At 38.5% G+C, this 23282-nt stretch overlaps 1 protein-coding gene across 7 annotated transcripts in view; it reads left to right on the forward strand.

Moving 5' to 3' along the window:
* LOC306843064 (homeodomain-interacting protein kinase 3-like) overlaps positions 1-20523 on the forward strand; it is a 58423-nt gene extending 37900 nt beyond the window's left edge. For 4 of the 7 annotated variants that reach the window (XM_079374306.1, XM_079374308.1, XM_079374307.1 and 1 more), the window contains exons 6-16: positions 579-763; positions 869-1031; positions 9458-9575; positions 9914-10035; positions 10137-10264; positions 10406-10573; positions 11789-12094; positions 12611-12757; positions 13455-13684; positions 18682-18821; positions 19807-20523. In XM_079374306.1, coding sequence (XP_079230432.1) covers positions 579-763; positions 869-1031; positions 9458-9575; positions 9914-10035; positions 10137-10264; positions 10406-10573; positions 11789-12094; positions 12611-12757; positions 13455-13684; positions 18682-18821; positions 19807-20280 — 2181 coding nt within the window. In that variant the 3' untranslated portion in view covers positions 20281-20523. Of the gene's footprint in view, positions 1-578; positions 764-868; positions 1032-8300; positions 8376-9457; positions 9576-9913; positions 10036-10136; positions 10265-10405; positions 10574-11788; positions 12095-12610; positions 12758-13454; positions 13685-18681; positions 18822-19806 lie in introns of all 7 variants that reach the window. The other 3 variants (XM_079374303.1, XM_079374305.1, XM_079374304.1) reach the window with 1 other exon arrangement.
* Positions 20524-23282: the final 2759 nt, after the last annotated feature.

Here is a 23282-nt window from a genome sequence, read left to right on the forward strand (position 1 = left end):
AAATCTAACATTTTTCTTTAATGTATACATGTATGAGTGTCTATTTATATATACATAATAAATATACTCAGTGCACACACATAGTATGTGAACAAACTTTTATTTTGAATGCGATTAATCGCAATTAATGGTTTTGCAACCCTAGTATTTTCATGTTTTTTAAAATGTATTTTATTCCTGTGATGACAAATTTTTCGGCAGGCATTTTTCCAGTCTTCAGGGTCACATGATCCTTCGGAAATCATTCTAATATGCTGATTTGGTACTCAAGAAACATTTCTTATTAGCAAAACATGATGCATTTTTTAGGATTCTTTGATGAACAAAGTACAAAATAACATTTATTTGAAGTAGTAAATACATTATTTAATGATATGAAATCTTTGTCAACTTTTGATCAATTTTAATGTGTAATCCTTGCTAAATAAAACTTAATTTCTTTAAATAAGAAAATAAAAAACCGTAGTAAATGATGCCCATTAGGATTCACTTAAATTGAGCTATGCTTTCTGTGTGTGCAGATACTATGTAGGCTTCAGTATGACTAACCTAACCTAACTTTGTTTGTTTTTTTTCAGGTGAATCTAGTGATGAATCTGGAAGGCTGTGATTTGTTGGCAGAGAAGGTTGATCGTGCAGAGTTTGTGGGTTTGCTGAAGAAGATGTTGTTGATAGATGCAGAGGAAAGACTCGCCCCGAGTGATGCCCTTAGCCATCCTTTTGTTACCATGCAGCACCTTTTAGACTTCCCCCACAGCAACCAGTGAGCGGCTTTTCATTCCTCAACCTTGTTTATGATTCATTGCTTCTGACTTTTGAGGAAAAGCACTTTGACAGAGGTTTTGTGTTCTGAATTTTGTCTTTGTAGTGTCAAATCGTGTTTTCACATTATGGACGTGTGCTGCTCACGACCAGGCAGTTATGAGTCTCTCAGTCGGACCAAGGCTCCGTTTTTCAGGACTGTCCCGAGCACTGGTGCAGCGCCCAACATTACCCTGCCCTTCTGCAAGGTGACTGGCATTCACACTCAGGTATTGAAAATATTGGTATTACTGTCAGAAACATTTCTCTCTCTCTTCCTTTCGGCTTGCTCCCTTTATCAGGGATCGCCACTGCGGAGTGATCCGCACAACCGATTTGGCACATGAAACTGTCAGAAACATTTCAATGCTGCTAAATCGCTTGTGAACACTTAAGATTTTTTATTTTTTTTGTATTTCTGCATAAAAATTTGCTTGCTCAAATGTCTTTTGACTGAGTCATGGCAAATTTAGTTGCTTTCATGGTTTTCACTGTTTACTGTATACACTTCCTGTTTTCTTGTTACCCAGCAACCTTGTAAAAACTGTTTTTGTGATGCTATCTGCAATACTTTTCAAGTGAAGGTCAAAGTGGTGCATGACGCAGGCGTCGAAGGCCTCAAAGTTTATGTTCCTGTAGCTCAAACAGTAGAGCATGGATTTGGTTCCCAGAAATGCATTGACTGATGTGATAAAGAAATAAATGACTACCTTGAATGCAAGGCTGATGCAATGTCAGATTTTCACCGCTACTGTGGGTAGATACTGTCGCATCATGCAGTGCTTCTTACTATCAAATGAAGATCCACCAATATGCTCTTCATGCCGGAGTCTAGTTTTTCTTTAACAAATTTTATTTAAATTGTGCTGGTTTAAGTTTCTGTAGGAAATTATTATACTCCACAAACACACTGTCGACAATTAATCCATTTTAGACTTTTTACCTAAAGTAAACTTTAAAATCCTTATAGAGGAATTTAAATTGGTCGTTTGTACTATTTCAACTTGTTATTCGCCATGAAAATATCAAAGGAAGTTTGCATGGCGTTAAAACACCAACCAACCAACCAGATTTTCACCGCACAATTATTGTGGCCAAAGGAATTAATAAGTATCTATAGAAATTAAAAAAGAGTGTCTAACAGTAGTAGCTACACACTGTTTAATTTTGCTGTTCAGAACTGGAGAAATTCGTCACTGTATTATCAATGTTAGTATTGAGTATAATTGACATTTTTGCCTTGAGGGCATCTAAAAAGTAAACTGACATATGTATCAGAAGAGCTGACCAGTTTGGAAGATGCGAGATGTAAATAAGAAAAGCATGTTTATATATTATAAATGCGTGTATGTATTGTGCATATGCACAAGATGTTTGTGAATTAGAAAATAAGCGTTTACATGTTTTAATTTTTCCTGCTGATTGGATTATTTCAGGTCTGCAACACCCCTTTCAATCTGTTCAAAACTGAATTAGGATTGATTGAGGTGATTACATAAATGCTTTTCGGTCTGATTAAACCATCAGTTACATGATAAACTTTCAAGATTCAAGAGTTTTATTCGTCACATACACAATTATACAGAGTATAACCAGCAGTGAAATGTAGGTCAGGTCCGCTCCAAGGACAGTGCAATTATAAAGTATACAAATATTAAGAGAAGAAAAGTAGAAAAAAATAAAATAAAATAAAAAGAATAAAATAAAAAGATAGATAAAAAATATAAATATAAATGTGCAGGTCAGTATGTTGTTGACTTAAATAGTACTAAGAGGAATGTGCAAAATAATGTGCAAAAAAGTTGTACAGGGTATATAATAGCAGCAATATGAGGTAGAGAAAAATTATGAATAGCTTATTGATATGGTGATATTTACATGGAGTCAAGTGATGTTATGACACAGAGTTAGAGTTTAGGAGCCTGATGGCCTGGGGGAAGAAGCTCCTCCTAAGTCTCTCAGTTTTTGTCATCAGGCTACGGAAGCGCTTACCAGAAGGAAGCAAAGTGAATAGCTGGTTACCAGGGTGATTTGAGTCCTTGATTATTTTGACAGCTCTATTTTTGCAGCGTTTGAGGTAGATGTCCTGCAGAGAGGGGAGAGCAGACCCTGAGATGCGCTCAGCTAAGCGCACAACTCTCTGTAGTGCTTTGCAGTCCTGATTGGAGCTGTTTCCATACCACACTGAGATGCACTGAGTCAATACACTTTCTATGGTCCCTGAATAGAAAGTTTTCAGGATTGCTGGTGAGACCCTGAATTTCCTCAGCTGTCGCAGATGGTACAGTCTTTGCCTGGCTTTCTTTACCTGAGTTTGGATGTGTGTAGTCCAAGTCAGGTTCTCGGAGATGTTTACACCGAGGTACTTGAAGCTACTCACCCTCTCCACAGGGGTCCCACTGATCATAAGAGGTGTGTAGGGCTGCTGCTGTCTCTTCCTGAAGTCCATGATCAGCTCTTTAGTTTTGCTCACATTCAGAGAGAGACAGTTGTCCTGGCACCATGATGTGAGTCTCTCTACCTCGTCCAAGTATGCGGTCTCATCGTTGTTGGAGATGAGGCCCAGAACCACAGTATCATCAGCGAATTTGACAATAGATGTGGAGCTGTGAGAGGACACGCAGTCATGCGTGTAGAGAGAGTAGAGCAGGGGACTCAGGACACAGCCCTGTGGGGCTCCTATGTTCAGAGTGATGGAGTTTGAGGTGAACTGGCCAACTTTCACCACTTGAGGTCTGCCGGTGAGGAAGTCTTGAATCCAGTCACAGAGTGAGGAGTTTAGGCCGAGGTCTGTGAGTTTAGATGCCAGTTTGATGGGGACTATAGTGTTGAAAGCTGAGCTATAGTCAATGAATAGCAGCCTTACATAATTTCCATTGTTGCTATCCAAGTGTGTGAGGGAAGAGTGGAGAACGTGAGAAATGGCATCGTCCGTGGATCTGTTTGGGCGATAGGCAAACTGAAGAGGGTCCAGAGTATCAGGGATGGAGGAGCAAATGTGGCTCTTTACAAGTCTCTCAAAAACCTTCATGACTATAGATGTGAGGGCAACTGGGCGATAGTCATTCAGGCAAGAGGGTTTATTGTTCTTTGGCACAGGGATAATGATGGATTTTTTGAATGAGGTGGGAACCACGGCGGTAGCAAGGGACTCATTAAAGATAGAAGTGAACAAACCAGCGAGCTGATCGGCGCAGGACCTCAGAACACGGCCGGTTATCCCATCAGGTCCGGCTGTTTTCCTGACGTTCACTCTCTTTAGCGCCCTCCGAACCTCATCCTCCGACACGGTGATTACAGGATCATCGCTGCTCTGCCTGCTGCTTCCAGACGCGCTGGTCGGCAGAAACGCGCCACCGCCGTTGCCATCGAAGCGGCCGTAGAAGATGTTTAACTCGTCGGCCAGCAACGGATCTGCTCTCACCTCCGCGGAGGATTTGTTTCCGAAGTCACAGATGGTCCTCAGTCCCTGCCACATCCGTCGAGAGTCGTTGAGCTGGAAATGAGACTCAATTCTCTCTCTGTATCTGTGTTTGGCGGCTCTTACTGCGCGTCGGAGAGCATAGCACGATGCTTTGTACTCGCTCGTATTCCCAGACAGAAGAGCCTCATTGTAAGCGGCGGTGCGTGTGTTAACCGCGGCACGGATTGTTCTGTCCACCCACGGTTTCTGATTGGAGAATGTCCTTATCGTTATTGTTTCTGTAGCTTGCTCGGTTAGCGTGTTTACGAAGCTTAATGCTACATCCGTGAACTCGCTGACGTCAGAAGAACTCGCCCGGAACATGTCCCAGTCGACGTCATCAAGCGCCGCCTGCAGCATAGTCTCTGAGTGGGAGGACCAGCGCGTCACTACTCTCTGCACCGGAGGTTCCTGAACGAGCCTTTGTTTGTATCTCGGTGTTAGAAAGATGGCGGCATGGTCCGATTTGCCAAAAGCCGGTAGTGAGCGGGCTTTGTAGGCATCCTTGAACTGAGTGTAGCAATGATCCAGTGTGTTTGGTCCTCTAGTTGGACAGGATACATGTTGGTAAAAGTTCGGCATGACCTGCTTGAGGTTGGCTTTGTTAAAGTCCCCCGCGATGATGAAGGCAGCGTCAGGATGTTTGTTAATGTGGCCGCTGAGCACATCGTGAAGTTTAGACAAAGCCAAGCCAGTGTCCGCCTGTGGTGGAATGTACACAGCAGTAACAATGATCGATGAAAACTCCCGGGGCAGATAAAATGGGCGGCAGATAATGGAAAGATGTTCCAGATGAGGCGAGCAGGAACGCGACAGAATGGAGATATTCCTGGGGTCACACCATTTCTTGTTGATCATGAAACATACTCCTCCACCCCTGGATTTACCGGCCTCTGCTGTTCTGTCCGTCCGAAAGACAGAGAAGTTATCACTCGGCATTACAGCAGTGTCCGGGACCGAGGACGAAAGCCACGTTTCTGACAAACAAAGGATGTTACAGTCCCTAATGTCCCGTTGGAAACTAATCCTGGCTCTAAGATCGTCCATCTTATTCTCCAAGGATTGGACATTAGCGAGGAGAATGCTTGGGAGAGGAGGACTGTGAGCCCTTTTCCTGAGTCTGACTCGAATTCCAGCGCGCTTCCCGCGGTGTTTCTTGATCCGTCGCCTCGGGGGGGTGTTGTTTATCTCCGCGTTCCGAAGAATCTCCAGAGGCCACGCAGGATTCGTGGATAAAGTGTCCTGAAACAGGTTGGTGTAGCGGTTTCCAATGTCCAAAAGTGTTTCTATGTTGTAGGTGATCAGTGCCGACGTGAGATGTGTAAAAAGAGAAAGTAAAACTAAGTAAAAAGGAAGGTAGAAGCAAATTCTCGGTGGAGCGAACCTCACGGCGTCCGAACACAGCGGCGCCATCTTGTTTTTTGATCCAAACTTGCATCTTTTTCCATTTTTTAAAGGTGTCAACTGGCCACTGGATTATTTTCAATAATGTCAGCTTTCTTTGGATAAAACTGCCTGCCAATTGCATCAATGGGTTACCTTATTACACTTTTATTGGTGCAAGTAACCAATTACATTATATTGTTACGGTTTATACCAAATAATGCACTAGTTATTCGCTCACATTTAGTTTGGCTTTCTAGTTTAACAGTGGCTTTCAACAGTGCCATTATCAAGTGTAGCAAGCTGGTTGCAGTTCTGGCTGAAAAAAAAAAAAGTCGAAAATATTTTAATTGTCAAATATGTTTGCTCTTTATAGGGCGTGTAGAATTCCTGCTTCATTTGCCCACCAGATACAGTATTACATAATCTCTCCTTTAGTTTTTTCTATTCCTTTTGCTGTCTTGCACTCCTGTCACTTTGTTCTTTTATTGTGGCTTCTTCTTGCCTTTTATTTTGTTAACGTGTGGAGAGTCACGTTGACTCGTTCCACATGACATGCACCATTCAGCACAGGTGATGACAGGCTATCAAAACACGACTGTCACAACACACGCTGCCTCTGACGACATTTAAAATAAGCCTCAATATAATCTTTCCTCCTAAAAAGAGGCTGTCAGAAACGAGCTTTTGATGCAGTGTGTAGGATGATACGTGTTGCTGTATTTCTTTTAGCTGTCCATGTAAATGACTCTTATCACTTCTTCATTGTGATCTTTCTTGTATCTCACAAATTTGAACCCTTATTGCCATTGCCATGGCAACATTGCTGACATCATGGCAACGTGGAGAGAGCATTCGGTTTCCAAGGAGAGACGCGGCAGAAAAACTTTCTACCCACACCAAACTGACCTGAGTTAACACAGAGAGATTGTTTTAATGCAATTTTGATGACCCTTTAAGCATGGTGGTTTGGTTTTTTCAACATAATGTGTCCCTCCTTGACTCCTTTTGCAACATTCAATTTTGCAAACTGGTAAATTGTATTAAAGGAAATGAATCTATGCAATTAGCTGGAAAAGAAGAACACCGACTGTGTACCTATTGAAGGAGTTGCACTGGTCATGTTCATACAGTTTTGATTCTGTTTATGCTGTTAATACACTGTGTTATTCTGTACCCTGGAGTTATGACTGTGATGCTTGGGAGATTGATTGAAATGCATGGAAATGTATCTATATTAAAAAATAAATAAATTGCCCATTGCCACAGGTGTATAAAATCAAACACCATGCCATGCAACCATGCTTTAACAAGCATTTGTGAAAAAAGGAAGAGCACAGTGAAGGATGCCACCAAGGCCGCATTTACACCGCATGGTTCAAGTGACCCAATTCTGATTCTTTTTTCCTCCCATGTGGCACAGATTGGAAATGGCCCACGACCATGTAAGGAGGAAAAAATCACATGGATTCCAATATTCTCTGATCGGTTTCAGGCCTCATTCATATGTGGAAATAAATCCGATATGAATCGGATACGTGCATTTGCGCCTGCCGTGTAAGCAGACAAATAGAATATTCCCCTGTAAATGCGACTCCTACGTCATTGAAAAGTGAGTTTTTTTTTCCATTTCGCAGTACAGACATACCTGTAACAAATGAAACCTCTCTAGTTGAGTAGCAGAGTATTAATTTGTGTTAAATAAAAGGCGATCTGACGCTGAAATGTGTTGCTTTTGAAATCACGCTGAGTGCTCATTGCTGCTATTGTCAGTGATGACGGCCCAAGCACAGACGAGTGCTTCAGTCCCGTTCGTTCCATTGAAACCACAAAATAAAATGCACACAAACATGTCCATGCTTTTGATATACGATCACTGATGAATGCATTTAATTTTAATTACTAAAAAACACAGGTGGTAGATATTTTGAAGCATGCATTATGCCACTTCCAAGCTTTCAGCGGAGCTGCGTGCATCACTGTCCTGAATAATTTGTGTTAGATAATTATTTTTGATGTATAGATGTAACTATTGCATTAAAAATGTTTCTATACGAATTCCATGTCAATAAATTAAACTCAATGTACTGTTCAAATTGATTTGTGATGTTTCACCAAGTGCAGTATAAAATGCAATCGGATACGGGTCACTTTTAAAAGAAATGTATGCACATTGTCAAAAAAAATCGTATATAGTCACAAAATCAGAATTGGTCATCAAGACCTGCAGTGTAAATGCAGCCCAAGTCAGTTTGTGAAATTTGATCCCTGCTAGATATTCCGTCAACTGTAAGTGGTATTAGTGAACAGTGGAATCATTTATGAGCAGCGGCAATCACAAAGTGGAAGACCATGTAAAGTCCCAGAGCTGGGTCACTGAATGCTGAGGTGCATGGTATGTAAAAGTCGCCGCCACTTTGCTGATTCCTGAAGAGATCTGAACTTCCACTGGCATTAATAACAACACAAAATCAAGGTGGCGGGAGCTTCATGGAATGGGATTCCATGGCTGAGCAGCTGCATGCAAGCCTCAAAACAATGTCAAGTACAATGCCAAGTGTTAGATAGAGTGGTATAAACATTCCACCATTGGACTCTCAAGCAATGGAAATGTGTTCTGTGGAGTGATGAATCATACTTCTCTATTTGGCAGTCTGATGGTCGAGTCTGGGTTTGGCGGATACCAGGAGAACGTTACCTGTCTGATTGCATTGTGCCAGCTGTAAAGGTATGGGGATGTTTTTCAGGGGTTGAGATAGGCCCCTTACTTCCAGTGAAAGGAAATCTTAATGCTTTAGCATACCAAGACATTTTGGACAATGGTATGATTCCAACTTTGTGGGAACACTTTGGGGAAGGCCCTTTTCTATTCCAGCATGACTAAGTCCCAGTGCAAAAAACGTCAATAAAATATGGTTGGATGAGTTTGGCGTGGAAGAGCTTGACAGAGCCCTGAACTCAACCCCATCGAACGCCTTTAGGATGAACTGACACAGAGATTGCAAGCCAGGCTTTCTCTTCCAGCATCATTGCCTGACCTCACTAATGCCCTACTGGATGAACGGACTAAAATTCCCACAGAATCACTTTATAATCCTGTGGAAAGCCTTTCCTGAACAGTGGAAGCTGTTATAGAATGTCATGTCATTATCCTGTTGGTATTATGGTCAGGTGTCCCACTACATTTACCCATATAGTGTATGCCAACATATAGCTGCACAACATATATTTAAGTATAAAGTGAAATAAAAACGCATTAATTAAAAAAATAATAAAGCTCGATAACAAATTATCTTGTTCAGAAGTTGTCTGTTGCTTCCTTGTACATCAGTGTCTTCTTGTAGCCATTTGAACTTATATATGATTCTCTCATGATATTAAGAACCAAATAAACTTTTGACATAATTCTAATAAACTTTGTATTTATTTTAATTTGCATATGTGGTTTTGTGGCAGACACAAAAATGCTATAATGTTAAATAGTTTCTTCAGTGTAGTGCTTACGTTCTGTCTATTAATGCTGTGTCGCCCCCTATTGGACATGAATGCAGTTCATTTTATTGTGTGTACTAACAAATATCCTTTGTTGCACCTTTATTGCAAGGAACAAAAGTTAATGGCTAACAAAGTATAAAATAAGGTTACAGGTTTTTAGTGTTTGCACCTACGGTGCAGTTATTACACAGTTATTACACAGTAATTACATGGTATGTAAATGCAGAACAGGAATGTGCAATTGAATATCACTCATTTAAACTTTATCTTTTAGATTATATGTTCTGATTTGTCTCTCTTATTCTCATTCTGTAGGCTTTAGCCTCATCCGCTCCTTCAGTGATGCATCCTGGAATACCTCTCCAGACAGGAAGTGCTCAGTTTGGTGACTCTTTCCAACAGGCGCTTATTCTCTGTCCCACAACTTTGCAAGGTACTACTGTGTGTGTGTGTGTGTGTTTAAACAATACATGTCAGTGTTGTTTTCGTATCATTGAGATACTATTATAGTTTTCTGTATAAAATTAATATATTATAAAATATTATAAATTTTCTGTTTTCATTTTTACTTGGTTATAGTTAATGAGTCAGTGTTTTTGTCTTTTTTGTTATGTCTATATTGTTTAAGTTTTAGTTATTTTACTACTTTACAAGTATTTAATTTAATTTTCTTTTTTCCAATTATTGATTTTTTTTTTCTTTTCTTTTTCTTTTTTAATTTAGTAATGGAAATATTTTTAGTTAACGATAATAACCTGGCTCATGTCACAGGTCTCCCACCCAACCCAAAAAAGCCAGCGGGATACTCAGTGCGTATGGAAAGTGCAGTACCACTGGTGACACAAGCTTCTGCCATTCAGCCTCTACAGATCAGACCAGGGGTCATTACACAGGTAAAGGGATTTCTAAGGTGGAGACATGGCTACCTTTTTGTTCATTTTTCCGTAACATAAAGTTAAGCTTTTTTTTTACTTGTTTATCTTTTTTTTTACAGCAAGCGTGGTCAAGTCGTGCCCAGCAGATCCTGGTGCCCACCTGGCCTCAGGTGGCCCCTGTGGCGCCTTCAGCAACAACAATGGCCTCAGAAAGAGTGGCAGGTCCACAAAGACTGGCAGATTGGGGGTGGGTGAAATGAGTCTCTCTGTCATTATATTTGTGCTGCTATATTTATTTCTCAATTGTTCTGATGTTGTAACATTTCAAACTCTTGCGTGAGTCATCTTTCTTTATACACTTTGAAATGTTTCTCTTTATCTTTTGCAGGAAAGTTCATTCCCTTGGCAACCATTACAGCTCCATGATGCCCCACCACCAGCAATTGTTAACCAACCCAATGGCCCTGTCAGCTCACCAACCTATCAGCATAGGGATCGCTCATGTGGTGTGGCCACAGCCAGCTGCTAACAAGAGAAATAAACCATCTTCTAACAGGTTAGTCCACACATCATATCCAGACACTGATGATGTATGGAGGACTGGAAGTGCCACTTAAAGTCTAAATTTGAAGTAACCAATTACAGTAAAGAAGGACCAATAAATGTTTTTTTTTTTAAACTGTAAATATTCAATTGATTATATAAATAATGCATGATTGCATTGCATGTTTTGATGGAGATTTCAGTCCCAAGACAAAACATTATTCTTATTAATCAATATATTGGTCATTGTTTTTAAGTCTTTGTTTTATTTTAATTGTATTTATTTAAAGTTTATTAAACTATAGAAGTTTCAAGAAATAAATAATTGAAATTGATAAGTAAATGGGCATTGATCAGACAAATGGAAATCTAAATTTTAAATAGTGTAAAAAGGGAAAATGCAAATGATTTATTTTTCTTTCTTTTTTTCATTTTGCACCAATATGTTTCAAATATATATAATATATAATTTTACTATAGTACACTGCTTTTTTTAACATTACCACATTTTAAATTGAACTTTGCCCAATTTATGCTTCCATATACAATTAAGTATTATGATAAAATAATATATTATTTTGAATAATGTGTTTTTCTATCATATTACTTAATAACACATTAGCCACTTTAATGGATTTTAAAAATTACGTTTTTTAATTAGTATTTAAAAAAAGGAAATAATCACTTAATTTTGACCCATAAATTGATGTTATTTTAAATATTAAAAAATATATATAATTGTTATAGTTTTTTACATTAAAAAATACCATTGAACATTTAGTCACAAAGCACTTAACTTTTGACATAATGTTACTTTTTTGACACGGACCTTTCACCCACAATACACTCTGTTTGCATCCATTATTCAGCATTCCAAAATTATTTTTAAAAAACGTAAATATGTGAAATAAATAAATCTCTAAATATTCATAAAAAATACATTAATAAATATATCAGCATTCTTTTACATAATTATTTTACAAGCAACTTTGCAATTAGCATTTCAAAGTTGAACACTTTTGTCTTTTGGTAAATGTTGGTGGAGATTTCAGTCCCAAGTTATTTGTTTACTTTTTCAAATTCATTTTAATTGAAGTCACACACCTTGCACTTCATTTTGATAGATACTGCTTTTGCTTTTTTTTGTGTGTGTGTTATCAGCAAGCAACATTGTTTATTATATTCTTGCCATGCCTACCTGCTAATTCATCTTTATCATCCCCACCAGAAGTAACAACTTCATGCACAACTCCAGTTCCCAAAATTCATCATGCCAGTCCCCAAAGATGGTAGACAGTGCCAAACACACACAGGAGGCGGCAGCGGATTGTGTAGTGGAGGCGGAGTCTGAGGCGGTGCCAGAGGAGGAGCCTGTGTGCTGTAAAACAGAAGCAGAGTACGAGGACTCAGCTGCGTCTCAGAAGCAGAGACAGACCATTGTGATCGCTGACTCCCCGAGCCCTGCAGGCAGTGTCATCAGTATCAGCAGTGGAACAGATGAGGAGGGGCCGGACACTCAAAAACATTCACTAGAGTGAGTTCACTTTCTGATATATGTCCGGATGTTTTAAAGAGAAAAAAAAATCCATCCGCATTTATTCACCCTTATGTTTTTTTTATTTAATGAAGCCAAAGATGGCCAATGATTTTAAGATTTCCTCATAAATATTACTGAAAACCAAATGTGTCCATGTATGTTTGGACATATTTTATATCTCCATTAGTTTACAGTGTGACAAGGTGAAAAAGAGATTACAGATAAAAAAAAAAAAACATTTAAGATGACAAGTATTGCCCTATAAAGTAAAGAAGTTAAAAGGTACATTTCTGTCACTGTTGTGCACTAACCACCACACAAAATATAAAGAGCTTCCGGAGTCAACTGTCCAAGACGGGCCTAAACCAGTCAATGTATCAGTACAAAAACACACTCAGCTAAACACAGTCTAATTATTGTTATTAACAAAGTCACAGTAATTATTGACATTTTTTATCAATGTTGCACACTCCTAAAAGACAGTGTTTAAGAAGTATACACACTTTGTTTCAGGTGTAAGGGTAGCCCGGAGTGTGAGGCATGTCAGAGCACACTTAATATGGAGCGTGTGTGTTCCCTTAGCAGTCCCGATTCAACCCTTAGCACCAGTTCATCGGCTTCAGAAGAGTCTAGCGCCTCCCCCTGCAAGAGACCCAACAGGTTTGACCTTCACATATGCACATATTTACTAGTAGTCTGAGAACTTAAGGCCTGTTCACACTATGACCAATATTGGTGTGATATATGAATGGCTGTTCAAACGGACACAAACATTTGCATGCAAACAATGTATTTTTTTTTTAGTGATATTCTAGTGCTGTGATCTCGTTTCCATCACACTGCAGAGAAAACTGGTGAACCAGAAGGATTTGTACTTTTGGTCTCATTCCCAGAAATGCTGCTGTTACTTAAAACTGCAACTTGGTGGTGCTCAGGAGCAGACTTTTTGCTAAGCAACAGTGCATAGCAAAGAAACACTCCAGAAGTGGCTCCTCTTCTCTGTACTCTTGTATTTGGTGTTGTTTCATAAATACCAATCAAATCTGAACGGCTGGTTGCAAACATGTAATACTATTTGACTTGTTTTCTTCTCTGAGACAAGTGGATTTTAGAAATTAAAAGTTGCATAGTGCTTTGTGTACTGGTGTAACCAGAGTATTTCTGCATTTTCATTGAGCCCATCTGCAGTTGAAAAGAAAAATTGCCTGAAAAAAAACTGAATTTTTAAATGCTAAACTTTGTTCTGAAGATAATTCACTAACTTGCAAAACATGCAAAAATATGCAATGGAATTGACCATATGACAATCAATTGATTGTTGCATACTGCATAGTTTTACATGCCTGTGTTTGTTCAGTATGTCAGAAGATGAACGTGAGAGTGGATGTGATACGGTAGATGGCTCGCCCGCGTCTGTGTCCTCCAGTCGAGCTGACAGCCCTTTCCTTGAGGCCACCTATATCAATGACGACAACCAGAACTGCAAAGCCAATGGAACCACAGAGGCGGAGTCTACCAAGCTGCCCGTCCGCACCATGGTGGTGCCGCCCATGCGGGTTCAAAATAATGAGCCGATAGGCCGCACAGGTAACAAATCTCACCAACCCTATCAAAATACAACACTGACAAACAGTTAAAATTCATGTTGCATGAAAAAGATTATTTCAAGAAAAAAATTAAAAGACCAAGTAGGTGAAAAGGCCTTACTGAAAAAGTCAGTCAAGTTCAAATGACCACACCTCTCAAGGAATACAAATAGCTCTAGTTTGAGAGGCCATTTACACAAGAACGTTTTCAGCCAAAAACGGGAAACTTTTTATATGTTTTGCCTGTTCGTTTACATGACAACTGCATTTTGGGGACCGAAAACGCAAATATTTGAAAACGGGTTTCAAAGTGCAAGTTTTTGAACACGTTGCTGTAACGTAATAAAAACTTAATATTAATATGTAATTTAAAGCAAATAGTTTAATTGAGCTCAAAGGGAATCATTTATGATTTTATAGGGAATTTGAACAGAATCACTGTTTTACAGCTGATCACTGAACAAGCCGTATAACAAACTCCGCACTGGATATTAAAATCCAAAATATAGTGAAAACACTATTTAATAGCACAGTAACAAGATCGGCAGATTAAGACATTAACTTGTGAGCACAAAACACAAGATACTTCTCTTTTCAATATAAATAAGATTTTATTTATATAAACCTAAGACATCAACTAATCTAACACATGAACACAAGCATTCACACGTTGCAGAAAGAGAGAAAGTGAGGAAAGGATGAGTTTAAGAGAAAGAAAATGTGAAATCCCAAGTTTATAGCAATATGTTCAATTGCATAGACCTGAACAACCATCAATCACTTATTTAACCCTCGCTTTGAGTTTCTCAATGAGGCTAAGATTTATATTAAATACACCAATTCAATTAGAACCTGGAGGTGTTGCTTGCTTGCTATGCCTGTGTTAAGGGGTTTCCTTTGTGTCGTCGTCGTTGCAGAAAGGGGGTTCCCGAAGTGTCTGATTGGTTGAGAGTTCAGTAGTTGTGAAGTGACGTCTTGGGAAGCCAATGGAGTTGTGGCTGGTAGAAGTTTTGAGGCGGTCATAGACTCCAGTTGAACTCGGAGATGAGGCGTGGCGGCAAAACTTAACCGAGTACACAAAACTCACAACGGAAAAGAAAATAAAGTAAAAGAATAAAAGAATGTAAAGACTAGGTTGGTTTTCTTCTCATTATGGTAGCAGCTGGCACGTGGGCCAGAGCACGCTTTAAAGTGCAGCGTCAAAACGCGGTGGCAAAAGAGAAGCAAAAAGGAGAGGAGAAGGGTGACTAAGAGAGAGTTTGATGGTGTCCTGAGTTTTTAAACTCTGCTTTCAGACCGTCCCATCTGGACGTCTTGACCAATTAGATACTGTCCTTGCTTGGGGTGTTGCTCTGTTCCTCCACCCAACTAATAAATCAACATGTTATCTGTTCAGTCAGAGGTCCGAACTTTACAGGCTCTTGCAAAGTATACTTTTGAACATGATTTCTATAACGACTGTGATGCATTTGACAAAGAATTGATTGGAAGAAACATTTAAAGCTTGATTTTTCAAACTCATACATACCAAACACGCATATGAATCCTTCAGCTATTCAATAATGATTAAAAAGACGTGCATAATATTTGATTAAAACATGATAGTCTAATATGTGGATTACAAACATAATATGGGGTTCTGTATAGAAATGTCCTTTTAGGATGATTTTACGTGCATATGAAAAAGAAAGTCTTTGTGTAGTTCTATGGAGAACGAAGGCATGTTCTTTAGACAAAGGAATTTTGGTTTGGTCTGTCTTCTATGTGGGGGAGAAGTCAGTCTAAGGAAGCTCATGAATTCAATCGTGGAACACATGATGGCCATCTCTTTGACCATCAGTCTTGATTACTTGCCCCAAATTTGACGGTCTCCTTCCTGAATTGGAATTATCAATAAGTGTTCTTTTGACTCAAGGTTGTAAGCTGTTCTGTGAAAGAGGCTTGCTGGTTAGTTTGCTTGCTTCAGACTAGTTGGAGCTCGGAATCTGGTTTACGACGTTGTCCTGTTTTCTTGGGCCTCTCGGTGGAATTCCAGTTTCTCATGTTTCAATGTTCTGATTGCATCTTAAATTTGTCTGGTTCAGTCTCTGATATTCTACACCGCCATTGTCGTTTCCGTGTAAATACGGGAGTCTTTGAAAACGGTGACGTCATGTGCGTGCGTAGTACGCATACATTGTAGACATGCACAGTACGAGTCGATTTAAAAGGCAAGCACGAACAAACATACACAACATGGTGGATTACATGGTAGTAGTGTTGTTGCTGCTCAAGAGTTTAACGCTTCTTCAGAAAAGTGTGGATTTACTTCACCAATATTACAACCAACAGCAGAGACGCATCATATACAACATAATCGTCACTTCCCTACAGGTACTGTTTACTTCCTCAGAAGAAGAAGAAGCTAATGTTTGCTAACAAGGTCACAGCACCAACTACTGGCCTGGCATACGTAATACAACGTTTTTGGCTATTTTCGCGGATATGTGTAAATGCAAATTGTTTTGAAAACGTTGTGTATACTTGAAACTTTTTAAAAATGCAAGGGAAAAACTTTTCCGTTTTTGACTACAGCCTAAAGCAGCAGGTTTCCATAGCGCACCCACAATGGAGGTGACAAGATGAGACATTTACAAATTTTAAGCACCTTGATAATGGTAGGGGATGTCACACTTGACTGATGTTGGTGAAATCCACTAGAAATCATTGAAGCTTGTCAAAATAAGAAGAGGCACTACACATAAGCAGTTATCATGGACATCTGCAATGAAACTTTTGGACCGCTGCACGTTTGTTGGTTCACGATTTTTGACAGTTCTTTGTGAATTGAAGATGAGGAGGAGCTTGATTTGTGTTAATGCATTACAAAAAGAATCAGTTTTATTTCATACTTTGAAAAAATGTAATAAGCTACTGGTCTCAAGTTTTTAAATAGTGACGGTTAAAGGAATTTAAAATGTTTAGTCAGATTTTTTCTACTTTAATTCCCTGTTTTTGGTAAATACGGATGTATATTTTCAGGATGGAGATTATTTGATGAAAAAAACATTGCCTGCCTAAAACTGAAACTGCACCTTGCATCTTATTGAAAGACCAGTTCATGGTATTGTAATCTTTAAACTAGGGCTGTCAGTCGATTCAAATGTTTAATCTAGTTAATTACACAATGTTTCGATGAATTAATCGCAAAATAAATTTGACTGTGGAAATACCCACAAAAGATTATTTAAAGCTATTTTTGTCAAATTAGAAAGTATCAAGTAGACATTACAGATTCTTTAGAAATTTAATTTGATTCAACAAAAAATGTATTACACAAACATTTAGGCTACAACAGCCTAAAATAAACCACGGAACACAAAAGAAGATAATCTGAGAAACATCTCAGTATTGTTTGTTCATACAATGTAAGTCATTGGTAACCAAAACAGGTTTGTTACCAACAGTCTTCAAAATACCTTCTTTTATGTTCTACAAAAGAAAGGTTTGACACGATGGTGATGGTAATTTCAAATTCAACTTCTATTTTTCAAATACCAGGTTTACTCCAAGCTAGGGGTGTGCAGCGGAGCCATTATTTGTATCTGTATCTGTATTTGGATGGATACGGAAGTGGGCGTGGCTTAAATTGGAAGTCCGTCAAATTACGTGAAAATACAATTTTAAATGCAAATCTGTTCGATTCGTAGTTTTCATTTAACAAATATGCCTTGTATAACTAAAGAAATTATTATTTTTATTATAATTATAACTTTGCAAATATTTTCAGTTTAAAACTACAGAAAATGTTGATCAAAAAAGAAAAATAACTTTATTCTCCTTGTTTTCCAGTGAAACTGTGTACAAATTTGTCAAGAGACAAGCATCCACAATCTTAAATAAGAGCACTAGTAGAAAAAAAATAAATGGAAAGAAAGTGTTCAGTACTCATAGCAGAATGACAATAAAGCTCGCTTGAAGTTGAAGTAACTTGGAGATCATGTATTGCTTGAGTCTGTGATCATTTACGAGTATTTTATCAACAGAGCACAACAAATCATTTGGACCCTCCAAAAGCTTTGATCAAACCTCGCTTTTCTTCGTCTTGTATAATTAAATGTAATGCCATTCACAAAAAAAGGCTAATGTAATGCGTTTTTACAGTTGGATTTCGAAAAGATTTGAAGTTAGGACCGTTTTTAGGATATTTTTGCAAGTTAGTTGATATAATTCCAGACAAAGCTCTGATTTCTGAGAGACGCGCATAGACCCCAACACGGCTTTGCGCTCATTTCATTCATATAGGCTAGTTTGCACTCATTCACTTTACACATCCAGGCCCATAGCCAGCTATGAGGTCCAGACCTCCGTAAATGTTTCATGTTCAAAAATAAAATTTGAAAACATATGAAAAATTATTTAAAATCATGTCGCTGATTAAATTCATGTGGCTGACTCGCAGCATCTGAGTGAACGAGCTTGGCGCAAATGCCATCTCCGCTCCGCCATGTTGCCAGATCTAGTTATTAGCGTTGCTGGACTTGTTTTAATACTAAATGTAACAGAGTTAATAAAGTAATTAGGGCATTAATAAACTGGGAAGTTGAAGGTTGAGATTAGAGATTCTGTATCCTACATGTGATTGTGTCTGCCGAATATTTTTTTTCTGTTATTTGGATGAATTCGTTATTCGTTTTGAAGCCATTATCCGTGCCTTTCCGAATAAGGTATTCGGCTTCGGGCACATCCCTACTCCAAGCTAATGCCTTTTGTTCTAAGTGCAAGAAAACAGGGCAATGATTGTAGTTGATTTGTTTATATGTTGATTGTTTTTTTGTTTTTGTTTTTTCTTTTTTTGGAGGGGTGGAGGGTGGATGAGTTAATGAACTGAAGTCATTTTCCCATCTGTTGTTCTGAATCCCTTTTGCAAGATATTTTAAACATATCTAGCACAATTTCATGATGTTTCCAAGGAGTGTTGACTAAGTTTGCCTGCTTTTTCCATCATTCTACTTATAGAGCCATCTTTCCCCCCCAAAGGCCGCAGTGGTTCCACCAGACAGCCGCCCTACTCAACGTTACTGGTGAATCGCCAACAGAAGACAGCACAGGCTTTCCCGCCCCTGCAGCCCTCTCAACAGCAGCTCCCCTTTGGACAGGTCAGTACCGTGTCATTTGATCAGTTGTTGTATAGTAAGCTAGATATTAAAATACTACTACTACAACGTATTAATGCAAATAATAAATATATTAAAAAGTAAATAAATTGAAAGACGCTAAGATGTGTGACTCAAATAAAAGCCTGAATTTTGCGACAGATTTTGCCACCACATTTAAGTAGATGCACTGTAAACAATATGAAAATAAAACATAATTAAATTACATTTATAATTATTTAAAAACATTTACTATATTATCAGAACGTTATCGGAATTGGCCGATAAAGGCTTAAAATGTAAACATCGGCATTGGCCGATTTGAAAAAATATATGCCGATATGCCTTGCCGATAAGACGGCTAGCTCATAGACAGATGTGCTCAGGGTGTAATAGTGATAAGATCAGGAGTGTGGAAGTGTGGTCATTCTTGAAGCAAACTTTTGCCTGAATGATGATTCGATTCAGTGTTTTGGATCGTCGCATATAATCTGAGAATGCACGTACAGAACAACGCATCCAGTATGCGAGAGAGTCAACAGTTACTAGCGCATGCAGTAGTATAAATGATTGCTCTAAAAGATTTTGCTTTAGACCATCTATTAATGTTAAATCCACAAATAAAATGTTATGGTTTCAACTGCATCTGTCTGAGAAAAAACCCCAGCTGAGATTGATTTTATTAGTTATTTTCAAGATTTTCAGTGTACACTCATTAAAAAAAGAACTTTGTTTATTATTTCTAACAAATATGTTTTTGCTCAAAACTAAGGGAAATATTTGTCTGCATCGGCTATCGGCCAAAATTATTTGAAAAATATTGGCATATCGGCATAATCTAATAACGTGCATCCCTAACATTATTAAATGTAATCTTTAGCAAATTCCAAATTGAATACCCTTTTTTATGTTGTACTTTTTTTTTAATTTTTTTATAATTGATCACCACTTGCATTTTTTGGAATAAACTGATTGGTTTGTGCTCTAGGTCCAGCATTATGGGTCATCCCACCAGGAGTGGAACGGCAACTACAGCCACCGCCGGCCTCAAGCATTCATCCCACCCACCGTTCATGGCCACACATTCACGCTGCCTCACGGCAGTCCCACCCACACAGCCCACCCTCAATCGCACCTGGGCGTCCACCCTCACACCCAGCCGACTTTACTGTCCTACCCCCCTTCAGGCCCACTGGTGACAAATGCCCCAATGGCCCACCTCTTGGCTTCACCTGGAGCGACACGGAATCACGTCTTTCAGCCAGCTTATGGCCTTTCCCATCCGGCGGGACACCTTGTGCACCAGGTCACTGTGGGGCTAAACCGCCTGTTGCCCTCTCCAACCCTCCACCCTCAAGGCCAATTCAAGCCTCTGTTCCCCCCACACTCTTTCATCGCATCACCTGCATACGCAGGCTTCCCGCTCAGTCCCACCAAGCTAAACCAGTACCCTTACATCTGAGACTCGCTCTGCGACCCTCTGGAGGGCCGCCGACACGGATGTAACGCCAGGCTTTCTGTAGAAACCACATACCACCTGGTTCTCGCACCCAAAGCCATGGCGCAAGAGAGAATGAAAGCAGTTTCTTTAAATCATGTAGACCTTGATTGAGTGCAATTAAATGAGCTTTAAAAGAGGAAATGTTTGGAAAGTCTTTAGCAAGTAGGTAAAGAAAGCGCACGGTTGAGAAGCAAGCGATTGGATAAATAATAAAAAAAAAAAACTGTTTTGCACATTTGATATATCACCTTATCGGATTTTCAGATCTTCAGATTTGAGCACTCTAATGAATATCAACAACGGACGGTGTCCAAAATCATGTGATGGTCAACTTATTTTTATACATTGCCTTTACCTTGTATACAACACGTTTGTTTGTAAAGACAGCCCTGTATGTTGTTCACAACACAAAATGTGTCCACTTGCCGTGTTTTCTTGCGTTCCAAGTATTTGTACTTTTCTCTGCGTCTTTGGTGTCGTTTGGAATGGAGTCTCCTAAAGGAGTCGTTCGTCACATGCTGCATGTGTTGCATGATATTGATCAGAGAGAAGCCTGTAGGGGCTCTTGACGTGTCTAGAGGCTCGCTGCATTGTTGTCCCCAGCCATAGTGCCTTATATATCGGCAGTCGTTCGTGTTCTACTACACTATCTCTCTGTGTGTGTATATACAATGTGTTTGTGTGCATACGTGTCCTGGACTGCAGCACTTGCAATTCAAATCAGTCCGTGCGTTCCTTGTGTGTGTGTGTGCGTGTATATGTATTACGTATATATACACACTGGTGTATTATTTCATGCATAGATAGGCATCATTGTACTGCATTGCACAAACTGCATTGCTTATTTTAGGATCCAATGTATATTTGAGATGTAGTGAGTTACGTTTTGCGTTATTTCTTTGGAAGACGGCATGCTTTTGCTGCTGCAAACGCTTGCTGTTGGATTTGTTCTTATTTCTCATTTTTTCCGTTATCTTAAATTAACTAGTTGTGTAGAGGATACAATGAATTTCTAAAACTAACAGTATTCGTACTGTTTAGTAAAACTGCAATACAATCTATATAGTTTGATTTTCTTTTTGTCTGTGTTTAGTTCTTTGGGTTTGTGTGTTTTTGTGTTTGCTGTGGTGGGCATGGCTTCGACTAGATGAAGACACAAATGCAAATATCGGTCTTTGATTCAGGGTCATGGATTCATCTTAGCCTGAGCAGACCATGCAGTATTTGATGTATAGACACTTATGAGTATATATCTAATAGAGCTAGTTTATTTAGTGCTGAAGCTTGACACTGTGTGTTTAAGGTGTGCAATTCTCATGTATGCATGTATGAAGCGTTTTTCCTTTTCTTAATTATATAATTATATCATATGTTGAAAGCTTGTTGGTGTCAACTGCATTTTATACATTCCGTCAGGGAGAAATAAATATATTGTGTGTGTGTATATATATATATATATATATATATATATATATATATATATATATATATATATATATATATATATATATATATATATATATATATTGCAGTGTGCATTTGTTTTCAGTTTGTTCTGCTTGGTTTGTGTGTTTTTGCCTCTCAAATGAAGTTGCTTGTGCATCACCAAAGACTGTAATTTGAAGGCTCTGTTCCAAACCTAGTGATCTGCCTAAGCAGGCACTATTTCAAGGCATCGTAGTTACACTCCTGCTCTCTGAGATTCTCTTTAATGGAAAGATATCATCCTCCGCTGCTCTAACATTGGGAAAGCATCACGCGTGCCTCGTAAACTAATCACATTATAGCCTTGATGTCACTAAACCACTGTCACGGACACGGCATGAGAAGTGCCGTAAAAGGAAATCTTACCTGTCACAAAATTGTTGGTGGCTTCTATTATAAAAACAGCAATTTTTTGCAAGAAACTGTCGATTTATTAGTAAGATTAACAAATTAAAAATAGTCCATTAAGATAATTCAGTTTGATTTAAAAATTGACTATTTTACCCAGTATTTCTGTGATATGAATTTTTATGCTTACGAATGTTAGCTTAGCAACATGCTAACATTACACTATTTAAATCAACTGCTGGCAAAGCCTATTGGCAAGTCATTTGTATGGCGAGTTACTGCGTACGTAAAACTTACTATATCGGCTGTGTATGAAGGTAGTACGTTAGGTTTTGGAACAGAGCCATTTCTCTGAGCAAGGTAGCTACTCTTTCTGCATAGACCTCACGTATGCTGTAGTAATTATAGTCATGGGGTAAATTTCTAAAATTGTATTTAAAAAATGGCTGAGGTTATGTTTAGCTTTTTGAACGAGTAATAAGTCGTATCATCTATCTTGAATGTATCATAGACAAGCTGCTATATATTGATTGCCACTTCAGATAGCTGTGAAATTAGATTAGACTAGTTCATATCTGCATTTGTTTATTTGTATAGGTCTCTCTGATTGCCTAAACTAGAAGTGGATTTTGATTTAGAGTAAATTTTTTGCTTCAATGTTTGGAGTGTCATTGTAACTACTGTAGAGTTTTTTTTTTAAAATCAGTATTGTATCTTCATAACGGTTCTGGCTCATCACTGCATATTAATGGACGTGTTTGTGTAACTTAATTTTTGTATGTTTACCTGCTTATCTGTTTTTGACTTGTAATAGCTTGCAGGATTGATTTAACTTTATCCAAATGAACAGTTATTCTGCAATGTTTCAGAAATACAAATATCGGTATTTTTGTTAACGGTTTTTTTTTTTTTCTCTGTTAATATGATAATTAACCCCATAACCTCATACCACTGAGCACTTATTAAAACGCTAGTGTGCAGTAACACATGGCCATGTTTTGATATAGAGTGTTGTGATTAAATGAATTTAGTGTCCAACTGAATTGTGATTTTATTCATGTTTGTCATTTGAAAGTTGAGAACATGTTTTTAACAAATTATCACTGATGTCAGCTGGTATTTTATATTCA

The sequence above is a fragment of the Barbus barbus genome (genome assembly GCF_936440315.1).
Source record: "Barbus barbus genome assembly, chromosome: 23".
In the NCBI taxonomy this organism is placed as follows: Eukaryota; Metazoa; Chordata; class Actinopteri; order Cypriniformes; family Cyprinidae; genus Barbus; species Barbus barbus.